General features: G+C 39.5%; 1 protein-coding gene across 1 annotated transcript; it reads right to left on the bottom strand.

Annotated features, from left to right (window-relative positions):
- Nucleotides 1-1562: 1562 nt before the first annotated feature.
- On the bottom strand, nucleotides 1563-12917 carry LOC105863211 (dihydroxyacetone phosphate acyltransferase-like). The gene is given in 6 exon segments (XM_076000449.1): nucleotides 1563-1847; nucleotides 6920-6996; nucleotides 10565-10813; nucleotides 10816-11847; nucleotides 11850-12001; nucleotides 12859-12917. Coding segments are annotated over 6 exon segments (1854 nt in total).
- Between the last annotated feature and the right edge of the window lie 216 nt (nucleotides 12918-13133).

The raw sequence follows: 13133 nt of genomic DNA, 5'->3' as shown, positions 1-13133 counted from the left end.
ACTCTCCTTGGCTGCCAGGTTACATCGATGTCTTGCAAACCGTTCTCGTTATTTTAACAATGGCTGGATACTTTCTGGACAGACCTCGTACACCCTGGCTAATTATTTCTCACATCAGTCCTGCAAAGTAGGAAGCATTCTTTTCAACCTCACTGTATTATATATGAGAAAACAGAGGCTCAGATAATGGTAGGAGCCAAACCGGGGGTCTCAGAAGAGGTAACTGCCCTAGCCAGGATTTAAAGTCAGATCTTCATTTAAAATTCCAGGGTCCTGCCCACTATTCCAGACTGCCTCCCCAAAACCTAACCTCAAGAGTGCAACAGGCAAAGTTCTCCTTTAACCTGTCCCTGTGTCCAAATATTGGCTTGATAGAGGAACACAGACAAGAGCAAAGGGCTTCTAAATAAGAAGAATTGTCTTTCAGGTACATTCTACTTGGAGGGTTTTTTTTTTTTTTTTTTTTCTTTGCTAAAACTAAGTGATCCTTAGCTGGAGAAGGTGTTAGAAGAAATTTTTGCAAAAGCAGTTAGGAAAGCCCACCCAGGTTGGAAGAGAGTCACAGTTTCTGAAATCACTGCACCTGCATAGATCAATGAGGAAATGGATACCTAGAACCTAGAGCCACAGTCAGTGAATTCGGTATAAGGCAAAGAGTGAATTTTGGTAAATTTTAAATGTCTGGACAGAGGGTCTTTGCTATTAGGTTAAAACAACAACAACAAAAAAGTGACTGGTCTGAGTTACATTGGTTCAGTTCTTCCCAACTCTTCCTGTGGTTGTTGTAAGACTCTGAGTCATAATACCGCTGGGTATTGCTATGGAAAAGTCTCTGACTTGGGTGGACTCAACCACCATGTTCCTTCACCACTGTTTCCTGAAGTGGGCAGACTTAGACCAACAGAACTCCTGACAGATCTGGGCCTGCTTCTTGAATGTGCCACTCCTTACCAACAAGAAGGCTATATTTTCCTGGAGACCTCCTTTGAAGATGGCTCGAGACGTTTTCTTCCAGACAGTGTGTATCCTTTAAGTAGCTTTTCCTGACTGAAAACGAATGTCTCTGAGCTTTCCCTCATAACGGCTCCTCCATTTTTCAGGATTTAAATCTCTAAGCTGTCACTTGAAAGTCAGTCTCATTTTTCCAAATAAGCTAGCAGGAGTTTCAGTGGGCAACGTCAGTCTGCAGGACATTGCCTCTCCAGAAAAACTTAACGTTCTTGTGTTGTTCACTCCGGGCACACCCTTCACAAAACCCCATTCTTTCCTTTTAGCTTGTGAGAGAACAAAGTCCTATGAGGAGTCATGAAAACACCTGAACCATTCTTTTTCTATTTCCAGAAATAGTTTATGGGGCCACTGAAAGATGTTGATGTTATCTTTTTAATATTCCGAGGAATAATCCTATTAAACAAAAAACAAGGGAAACTGTTATGCCCACAAGGAGGAATGACCCAGCGCCGCCTGGCCGGGGTCGGGTTACTCTACAAAACCCTCGCTGTGCGCTGTTTCTATCGCTCCATCAGGGGCTTGGTGACTGAGCAATCATTTGTGGATTCTGCTCATCTCTCTTTGCGAACTTTGTTCTGTGGAATTAGATACAACTTTGACAAATTAGAAAAGGCTCCCCCGCGCCCCGCTGTCCCCGGGGCGGCACAGTCCACTGATTGTGTGCTGGCCTTCTGAAGTCCGGCCGCGGCGGCCGTCAGCGGCGGCCTGTCCACCGGAGTGCGCTTTTTAATAAGCAGATCTGTCAGCGCCAGGTTCTTCGGATCTTCCGACCTCTCCTTAATCCTCGGGACGCGCTGACTTTCTTCTCTGTTTCGCTTATGGCAAGAGGCCCTGAGCTGGGAAAGAAATATCTTCTTTGTTTATAGAGTATGGGCAACAAAATTAACCTTTGAGATTAGCTGTAAATGAGTGAGGATTGTGTTTTATCTTTGCCTAGGACGAGGAGGTAGGGATTAACACTTGCAAGAGGGAGTGAGCGTGTGCACGCGTGTGCACCACGGGTACAGCCCCTCATCATAACCCAGTATATCTTCCTGCTCTTGTTATTCTTTCTTCTTTGTTCACACATGGTGTTATTTTTGGGATAGATAGAGCTAATGAAGGATATTCCATTTTTTTTTTTCTATTCTTCAATCCCATTTCAACTATTAGAAAAAAGAGAGAGGGATATGAAACATGAACATACTAGGAATCATGCCCAATAAGCCTAAAGAGAAAAACTTGACTTTGGCTAAAGATATAGGATCATCCTTTCCTAGTGGAATTGTTTGGCCCAGCAGAAGTACAGAGCATCTTAGTATAGAGCAAGGACCACGAATGAGACCACACAGAACCATGTTTAGTGGAAAGTGCCTTTTCATTGGTTTACACGACAGCATGTTCATGTTTGATAGTGTCAGATGGAAGGGTTGTGGTTCTGTGTGTCTTGCAGGTAAAGAACCCCATCCTGTGTTTTATTTTTGTTTTTGTTTTGTGAACATAAACTATTTAATAAGACGAATAACCAAGAGTTTTTTTCATATTTATTTCTAACTGGTTACATTCAAACTGCAGTTTGACTCAATTGGATATGCTTAAAAAGTTTTTTTAATGTAAAGTTGACACAGACAACAAAAAGTTTGTTCATAGGCAAAATTTGTACTGGAGAGAGAATGGAAGCCAACGGTCTCAGGATAGATGTGATTCTTGATCTCTGAAAACTCCTGAAGGGTAGAGCAAGATGAGGTCAAGACTGGATTATTTCTGACCCACGGAAAATCCAGAAATGGACTTCAGAAATCACTATTTGCTGTTGAGAGCAGAGGAACCAAGCATTCTGCTGTGTGCTCTTCATTTTTGGTGGGGTCTCCACCTCCTAAATACACTTCAATGATGACAAAGTGTCACCACCACTATGGTGACCCGATCCAGGCACCCTACTTAAGTGTTCCTGTCCATATTTCTTGAAGTTGCTGAAACGTGCCTGGGACTTGGGGTAGTGACTCGTCCTGGATGCAGTCACTTCTGGAAGCCAAGGGTTCTATTAGAAGCATGTTCCTTTTCCAGTTTCTTCATATTTGGTTGGAGTCTGTGTGGAATTTGACCACTTTTATAATTTTGTTACCTTTCATCAAACAGGATCATTTTCTGCTGGTTTTAGTTTTTCTCTCTCCCTCTCTCTCTCCCCCTCTTCTCTTCTCCCTCCCTCTATCTCTCTCTTCCTCTCTCTTTCTTTAATAAAGCAGGGCAAAATAAAGCAATATGCCAGCACAGAGATGTTTTATTTTTCACTCAACAGTGGCAATGACCGTAACGATTACATAGAAGAGAAAAGGGACTTTGTTGTAGGTGCAAGATTGGGGTTATGCAAAATAAAGAAATAACCAGCTCAGTGCCCATGAGCCCATGGCAGAATGATCGGGGAGTTTCAGGGGAGTAAAAAGAGAATGTGTGCTGGGGTCCCCTGTTGCCCCATTATCATCATCTTGGGCCAGGTATTTAACATGTGTGGCATTGATTTTGGCTGAGGAAAGTGCTTAGAGGAAGCAGTTTTTTAAGTTCTTTTGCTATCTCTGGGAGATAATAAAGATCTTTATTTACAAATAGTGCACTTTCTGTGAATTGTCTTTGTGTGGGCATTGCATACCCCAGCAAAATGATAGGTTCTTTCCTTTGTCTTATGGGAAGAGCAAAAGTTACTCCTCAGAAAACCTGGTTTGAATCCAAACTTTTGACTCTCTGGGTGTGTGACAGTGTTCAAGTCATTTAGCCTCTCTGTGTCTCAATATTCTCAATTTCAGAGTGGAGGTATTAGATCATTAAATATGAAATGTCCAATTTTGAATCAAATGTTTAGTTTACTATAGCTCAAACAAGAGGCAGTACAATTAATCTAAGTATGCATCTAAACCATTGACACAGTTTTGCCATCTTAATGGTAGCTTGCTTATGCCTCCTCAGACAAGAAGCTTGGAGTGCAAGTGGTGATGAAATCTCAAAAGGCATTTCCATAGCTTGTTGAGAATTGGATATTTTTCCTTGCAAGAAGTGGTCCAAAGCCTGGAAGAAGTGGTAGTCAGTTGGTGCAAGGTCTGGCGAATATGGTGGATGACAGAGAGTTTCCAAGTTCAGCCTTGGCAGTCTGAGCAACATTGTTTGTGTGAGCTGTGGTCTTGCAAGAGGATTGATCCATCTTAGCTGCTTTATAGCAAGCACGCTCATCATTTCTTCCAATTGGTTGCAGTAGACATCCACTGTAATCAATTGATCAGGTTTCATGAAGCTGTAGTGGATAATACCAGCATCTTTATGTTGTGACAGCAAAGAAGGGCAAGCTTTAAGACAATTTCTCTTCTGACACTGGTTTAATTCATGCCGAACCCATCTATCCTGCTTCTTTACCTTGCCCATTTGTTTCAAATGGTCCAATATTGTTGGAATAATAAGGTCAAACCTTGCTGCTAATTCACACATAGGTTGGAATGAATTTGTTTCTACTACAGCTTTCAGCTCATCATTATCTACCTTGGTCTCCAGTGACTCACATGGCTCATTTTTAAGATTAAAATCCCTGGAACAGAACTTCTCAAACCATTGATGTACTGTGTGTTCATTAGCCATGTCCTCAAACTCTTTGTTAATATTTCAAGCTGTCCATGCAGCATTGGTTCCACAATAGAATTCATTCAAAAATAACATCAATTTTTGACTTAATCATGGTTCCACAAAAATTGCTTTAAAAAAATTTGAAAGATAATCACAAGCCAAACCATGCGTTTGAAACACTGAGGATATACCTTCACAATAAAAATAAAACAAGAAGTGTCAAAGTGAAACGTCAGAGATACCAACTGTCAAACTTAGTACTTACAGAAATCAGACATTTCATACTTGATAACCTAATAATAACGCCTATTTTAGTACTCCTAAAGGATTTCTGTAAGGATCAATGAGGACCCAGGAGATTAAAGGGCTGCATTTGACTACCTGCCTACCTTGTATCTGTCCTTCAAAATGCAGCCATGTGTCACCTCTACAGGGAAGCCTTCCAGGCCCACTGGAAGGCTGGGTGGCTCCCTGCCCACCTCAATGAAGAGCACTTGCTACAGCGCATGTAACCCTGGGGTTATTTGGCTATACCATTCCTTGCCTGGAAGCTCCTTGAGGATAGGAACAGCAATGCTCGTCCTGTACTTAAGGCAACTTCAAAATGATGGACAAATTTAACTCTATCCTTAATAGGAGTGCTCAAAAGGGTACTAGATTTGCTAATGTCTACATATCAATGACAATGTACATCGACATAAACTTTTAAATCAATTTTCACACACTCTTAAAACAGAGTTCCTTAAAAGCCCATGAAATCTAAAGGAACAAAAATAAAAGGGCTTTATTAGAAAAACAAAATTTTGGATTGCCATTTCCCCCCCCAAGTTTCTCATATGAAATTAGGGAGAGGATTTAAGAGTAACGACCGAGTGCTGGGGTGACAGTGAAGGCTTTGTTGAAGCACCAGGTTGTATAATCACACTGGCTGCTCCCAATACTCCCATGTGACCTGCACAACAATGCACTTTTTTTGTCTGTATAAGGAGAAGTCAAAAATACATGAGGTGGCTCTTGTTGGTGTGTCAGCCTGGCAGGCAAAAGAACGATGGAAGATATATTTCGGATTTGTCAGAAGTGAGGACAAATCTGTAAAATGAAATTGATTTCTCTTAACACACATGACCACTTTGATAACACTCGTCTGAGGAAAAGACGGCATGGTTTTTCTCTCTCATCTGTTCCGTCTTCCTTCCCTTTGCATCCGGCATTTTACAATAAAATTTCCAACAGATACAGGCTGTTCAACAGTCACTTGCAATACATTGATTAATTATGTGTGCCAGACTTTCAGTGTACAATTAAGCTAAACAAGACTGCATTAAAGTAATACGAATAATTTGAATTTGAGCCACAAAAACAAGGAAACTGAGTGAAAGCAGAATCTCTGACCTCACTCACTTTAGCATATTTTAGGAGACAAAAGTGTAATCAGAGTTATAAATCATACAGCTACTATAATACGATGATGCAGAAAGGAAGTCGCTGTGACCTTTGATTTGGAGGAGTTTCAAAGGTAGAAATTAAAGTGAACAGTTTGTTCTTCCAGTAGAAACAAAATTCTTCAACTAGGAAATATAATGGACAAAAATACCCTTTTGTATATAAGTGGATAATGCCTATTTTTATTCTTATTCTTAAAAGCTGTTTTATTGTAGTTTCTTCAGTATGATTTAGATATGGCACACTTGCATTGTCTCAAAACTATTTCATGTCAACATGCTTTTACTGTCTCTAAAACTAAAATTTAGAGAACAAAACATATTCCACATCTACACAAATGAAATGAGTTCTTAATAACCTTTTTTCATTCCTAATTATAAAAGTGATATTTACTCACTATGGACAAATTTGTAAAAGGCAAAAAAAGTGTATAAAAAGAAAATAAAACCTATTTATAACCCTACTTTCTTGAGACTCTCAAGGTAACCACACAACACTCATTTCCTTCTAGTTTGCAGTGTGCATTAGTGTGGTATTTATGACTGTCTTGCATATATACTTTGACACTTGCTTCTTTCACTTTGTAGTATTTCACAAGCATTTTTTCATTTCTTAAAATAGTCTGTAAAAACAAGATTTTTAATTGTTTCATAGAATCCTGTCACATGAATATAAATCAGACTTTATCAGGGTTAATATTTTTATCATTTGATTGTTTTCTAATTATAATAATTACTTTTAAAAGCAAAAAATTTGAATGAACAACAAACTCTATGCATAACTCTCTTTGCACATCTCTGGTTTTTTCTGTGTTGAATTCCAAGAGGAACTCCTTCAATAGAGTGTATGAGCAGCTTTCAGCCTGCTGTTTACGACACACCCAAGATTCATCCAGAAAGGCCAGAAAAGCTGAGCCTCTTGCAGCTTCAGCAGCAGTGGATGAGCTCCACAACTGCCCTGGAAAGGGATGCTCTTAAAGGCAGGACTTCATAGAAACCTGGAGTGCAGGAGTGGAATCATAAAACGCAAGAGTCTAAAAATACTTCCTTCATTTCTGTATGCACAAACAGCAACAGCAGAGGGAAAGGAGGAAAAGAATTGCAGAAATGTAAAAAGCCATTCGAATGCAAAATATTTTTTATTAGAACCTATCTGTGAAATGTATGAAACCCTATTTAAAGTGAATATCAACTTAATCTTCCATCAGAGTACCAGGAAGGGGTTTAGGTGCAGAAATGTGACCAACCAACTTAAAAATGAAAAGAACCAAAGCACAGGGGGGAATTTATCCAGACTCATCCAGCAAATGGGTATCTTAACTGATAATAGATGTTATTCAAAATGCCACCACTCCCTTTTCTGAGAACTGCTCTCCCACCCAGTCCATGGGGTTTGCAGCCTTGTCATAACTGATTAGTTTAACTGGCTCAAGCTAGATTGGCTAGAGATTTTCTCAATACCTGCAAGATAGTAAGTCAGTATCTTATATAAGTTGGTGTTCCTTTGGTTGTAAAGAATAGAAAACTTGACTCATACTGGCTTAAGCATAAAGGGATTTTGTTGACTCATGTACACAAACTGTTCTAGGAGAGATCTGGGCTACAGGTGTGACATGACTGAGAACTCAAATGACGTCACTAGGATCCAAGTCTTGGCTTCCTTTCCTCTGAGTTGGCTGACCCCACAAGCTGGCTTCACTCATGGTATTAAAAAAGACTACAGCAGTCCCAAGCTTACTTTCTCACTCGGATAAGGCCTGGGGGAGAAGAGTGAGTCTGTGTCTCAGCATTCTAGACAAGCTTTCCCAGATTCACTCTCACTGGGCCTATGCAGGCTCAGAGCACTTCCTGAATTGATCGCTGACCAGGGTAATGGATCCTCTGGGTGACTGAAGCCAATCTGAGTTTTCCTCTGGAGCTAGGGCTGAGGTCCACCCCCACACACTGCATGGCTGAGGAACTGGAGTTCTGTTAGGAAAGGGAAAATACATCCCACAGAGGAAATCAACAAAAAACAACTAACTTGTCCACATCTTTAGGATTCTGACTTGTTGATTGTCATGGGGTGAATCCTAGAAAATATATGGGGTAGCAGTAGAGAGTGAAGAAGAGAGCACGTGGGACAGAGAAGCAGAGACAGAGATGAGGAGAAATTGCTGATGGGTTTCTAATTATTGTTTCTAGTCTTTTCCTCAGGTCTTGTTCCATTCCTGCCTTCAGTTCTCTGGAAATTCTTCATGGTCTTAAAATAAGTCTCCATTTTTGTTTAAATTGTTTTGACCTGTTACATAAAATTGGATTTGTACCAATAATGGCTTCTAGAACATTCTCAATCTACCTCTGAGATCTGCCTGCCTTTAGTGCCTCCTTTGACTCCGACGTGGGTCTTCCATCTGATAATTCTGTTCCTTCATTTAAACGTGATCTTATAAGGTGTCTTGGGTTAAGTGTGGCAAGCAGGAACATGGAACAATAGGAGTTCACCATGGACCTGACACAGGCTGGTGATAGTTTATCAAGTCTACTCGATGTGCAGATAGGGAACACATTTGACTCCATTTACTTAGCAGATGTTTATCAGTTCCCTCAAGAGGAATGCAAAAATCTTCAAAGGATCCCGGCTCCCTTCCCCTCTGCACCTTGGATATGATGTTCTATGAAATATGTTGACTTTTTTTATTCTTTACAAAACCCATAAAACTGTCCTGGTTGACATGCAATGTTGTGACAAGCCCTAGTAGATGGTGTCAATCATATTGCTTTATGTTACATTAGGTGACATATTGTAATGTGATTGATACAATATGGGATGACACATAATAATGTGAAATATCATCTGGAAAATGCAGAAAACAACAAAGGACTGGAAGCCACTATTACTTTCCAATTTCTTTGAATACAGTAGAGAAAAAGATCTTTTAAATCAGCATATTTACCCGGAGAAAAGTTCAGATCTGGATCTTGGGGCTTGCACATGCTGCTCTTCGAATTAATAGGTGATGTAGAAAACATTTGCATTTTTTGGGCACTGATAAATTCTGAGTTTGAATTACATGTCCCTAAACCTTTTTGTAGTTCTTTGGTAACAATACATTAATGTTGCCTTCATAACTTTTATATCAAAAGAATCCCACTCCTTCACTCCAGCTCATAGATTCCTCTTTAAATTTTCTGATATGTCTTTCTCTTGCTCTATAAAGACTGAGAAAAACAACAACACTTTTTCAGATTTCACTGTAAGATCAATGAGGCTCTTACAGTGTAATATCTTTTTAAATTTTTGCTGTATGGCCAGAGTCCTACATAGTTCCTGGCACACAGTAGCACTTAATAAGTGTTTGTTGAATGAATTATTGTGGTCTTCATCTTTAATTATACTTTATTTGTATTTATCGAGCAGCATTTAATCAAATATAGTAAAACCCCATGTATTAGTTTCCTAGGGCTGCCCTAGCAAATAAGCACAAACTCAGTGGCTTAAAACAACAGAAATTTATTTTCTCACAGGTCTAGAGGGGAGAAATCCAAACTCCAGGTATTGGCAGGGCCACACTCCCTCTGAAGGCTTCACAGGAGAATCCTTCCCTGCCTCTTCCAACTTTTGGTGGCTCCAGGCGCTCCTTAGCTTGTGGCTGTCTATCTCCAACCCCCATTTTCATCTTCCCAAAGCTTTTTCCTCTGTGTCTTCTCCTCTTCTTTTTATAGACACTTGTCACTATATTTAAGGTCCACCTGGATAATCCAGGATGACCATATCTCAAGATCCTTAACTATATTACATCTGCAAAGATCCTCTTTTCCAAATAAGGCCACATTCACAGTTGCTGGTGGACTTGTCTTTGCAGGGGAGTGCCAAACCAGTACACCCCAATTAATCAAATTATCAAAGAGGCAGGGGTATGCTGAAGAATTAATATTTTTGGTTCGTAGTTGCATAACATTTTTTAAATCTATGTTTAAAACATATTCTGTTTACTTTCATGTCTTTGTAATTATGACATTATGAAGATAATTATGTGTTTCTTTAATAATAGGTATCTTCATAATATCACAGGGTTCTCCATCTGAATATGAAATTGCACTATAAAGATATAGAGAGTTGAAAAAGTTGAGATGAGTTTACTGACCTCAGTACAGACCCCCCAAATCCTTTAAAAACAAGCAAAAGGACCCCGAGTCCTCTTCGAATATGTTGTTGTTAAGTGTATGTGAACTGACTTTTGTTGAAGTGGAATGTAGAGAGAGATTCTGGCTTGTTGAGGACTTTGAATGGTAGGCCTGGTTAAGTTTCCTTAAATATGGATTTCATCCTTGTTATCTCTCCTTATGCCAATATCCACCTACAGACATAGGAGTTCAAAGATGAGAGAAGCCTAATGGTTTTCTGTCTGAGGGCCACCAAACACTCATTTCAAAAGAGCACTTGTTCTTGAAGTAATGTGGGGCCAGACTCTTAAAACCAAGTACCCCTTAGTCATGCTTCTGTTCCTTCTTACTAACAATAAGACAGCATGTCATAGACTTACATTGACTTTTTTTCTTGTGGCTGCATAGCATAATCGAATAAATCAAAATCATTGTTTTCTCCACCGCACCAAGCCTCACAAAAGCTGCTAAGGCATTTTTCTGCACATCAGAAGATAATACATCATAACACTGAGAGGCACCTTGATCAACAAGTTGGCTTGTAAATTTTCTGACTGCAACCAAGTACTGTTTCTCACTGAAGCGGTCCTCTTCTTCACTCAAGAGGTATTTGCAAACTATCTGATAAATTCCACAAAAGGCTTAAAGAGTCCTGTTAAAAATTCTAACACAGTATTTCTTTTCTCTGTAATTAGGATGTCCTTCATAGTCACTTGTATGGCCTCACATTTACAAAGCAGGTAACAGCCTTCTTCAAAGTCCTTTAGTGTGTTTCCTGAAAGGAAGATGAACTCATCTGAAAAAACATCGCGTAGGAAATGAAAGCAACTGTAGACATCCTCTTTCCTAAACTGAGGTGTCATCTGCAATGCTACAGCTACTAAGGAAGGACGGACAAAAATGTTGAGCAGCTGGTTCCTATAGGCTGAGCACATGAGAGTGATGTGCTGGAAAATAAGTCCATCAACCACTTATGAGTCTCCGGAGTCCACTCTCAGAATCACCTGGTCTCTGACAATGCTGGCGATGTTGGAATGCAGAAGAATGTTGGACTGGACAACTTCTTCAGCAGGTGTGTTATCGGGCCAACTGAGAAACCCTCCGAACACCTGGGTTAAGCCTTTCAGCCATAAAGTCTTTTCAACCAGAGCATCAAAGTCCATGGATGGCAGGTTCTGAAGTAGAACAGCAACTATTAGGGTCCAGGGGCTTAGAACCAGGTTCTCAATTTGCAGAAGCTGCATTTTGTAGGCAACCTCAGTGACAAAGGCATGCATGTCCACAGATTGTTTCTGAGGAATATATCTTGGATTATATGGGCTCCGACTCATCCTGCCAGCTGCCAGAGATCGAAGTGACACGGGGTCTCCAAAGTATACATAGATGCTTCCATAATTTTCAGAGAGAATCTTTCTAGCTTTCAACAGCCCACTTGTAGATTCTTTTGGCTTAGGAATCCCTAGAAGCTCATACACATAAAGAGTTTCTTCCAATATCTTATCATAACTGATGCTAATTGGAACAAAGTAGGTATCAAAAACTTCTCTTTTAAAAAATGGCTCCATCACAATATTCAGAAGACCAAATTTAGGAGTCAATGTCTTGGCAGAGCGGCTTCTTGTCCCTTCAAGGAAAAATTCAACAGGAGCATAACCATTCCTTACATTGTTTTTACATATTCAGAGAATACAGCCCAGTAGAGTTTATTGCCACCAAAGGTACGCCGCATGAAAAAGGCACCCGACATTCGTAGCAGCTCACCAACCATTTTCATTCCCAGGAAGTAAATAATGACTATATATTTGATGTGAATGAACCTACCATAACCAAATTAGAAGAAATGCTTGGTGGTAGAACACCAGTAGGAAAAGTAGCCACTGCAAAACTTTAATAATCATCAACTAGTTAAAGTTTGGTCACATAATTGCTGTCGAGGAGGTGACCATTGTCAGCAGTCAGTGTGATCTTCCCCACCACGAAAGTCTTTTGGAAACATGTTAGGAAAAGTGAAGCTAAGCTCCTATTTCACTAACACTTTTCAACTTAACTACATGTATTGAATTTTTATGTTGACTTTGGAATTAAAGTGTGATTATCAACACTAAAAAAAAAATCATTGTTTTCAATTTTTGTTGTGGCTACAATGGTGTTCTTTTGAATGGAGTTCAATTATTAGGATGGCATATATTACTTTGAATCATTTTACAGCTTAATCAATACACACATCTTCATAATAAATATCGATGCCCCCTGGATGCCTACACCAGTGGCCCACTCATTCAGCACAGCTGTTATTAATATGATTCAGGCAACTCTGGGTAATTAATATTTTTTTCTTCTCCTGAACTCTGTCACTCACATTTGAATGTGGCCCTTCCAGAAGCAAGAGAAACTCTGAAGCAAATGAAATCATCCAGAACTCTGTTACACTAAAAACATTTCACAAAAAAGTTCAACTGACATTCGTTGTGGAGCTGCATTCATATAGAATAACCAGACTCAATTCATTAGAAAAAAACTAACCGCCTGAAAAATGCCTTTAGTCTTTGAAAATGACCAGCCCAGAAGAAATAGAATGTCTTCCTAGTAGGTTTACAAAACAGAAACTCTTAACTAGATTAAATCTTACAAGAAATAACATAGGCTTCTAGTAAGGTAACCATGAAAAAGATACCTGGAGAATGTCTCTTGAAGGTACAGTAAAAACTGAATATCCAGTGGCCCAAGGATCATGGTTAGTACATTTACTAAATAAAATTCTTATACAATCTTACATTTGATTATATTCTTATAATCAGATATAATCAGTGATTTACTTTAAAGTTCAGTGCACAGTGTCTTACTGTCAAGCAAATGGCAGCATGTCTGAATTTCTAAAATATTTTGGTTTCCAATAAGAACTCAACCTTAGTCATTTTTTCCTGTCTCTGCGTGAAGGTACAGGGTCTC

This window comes from Microcebus murinus, chromosome 3 (genome assembly GCF_040939455.1).
Source record: "Microcebus murinus isolate Inina chromosome 3, M.murinus_Inina_mat1.0, whole genome shotgun sequence".
NCBI lineage: Eukaryota > Metazoa > Chordata > Mammalia > Primates > Cheirogaleidae > Microcebus > Microcebus murinus.
The sequence above is the reverse complement of the archived record's forward strand: the minus strand, read 5'-3'. Positions and strand labels throughout refer to the sequence as shown.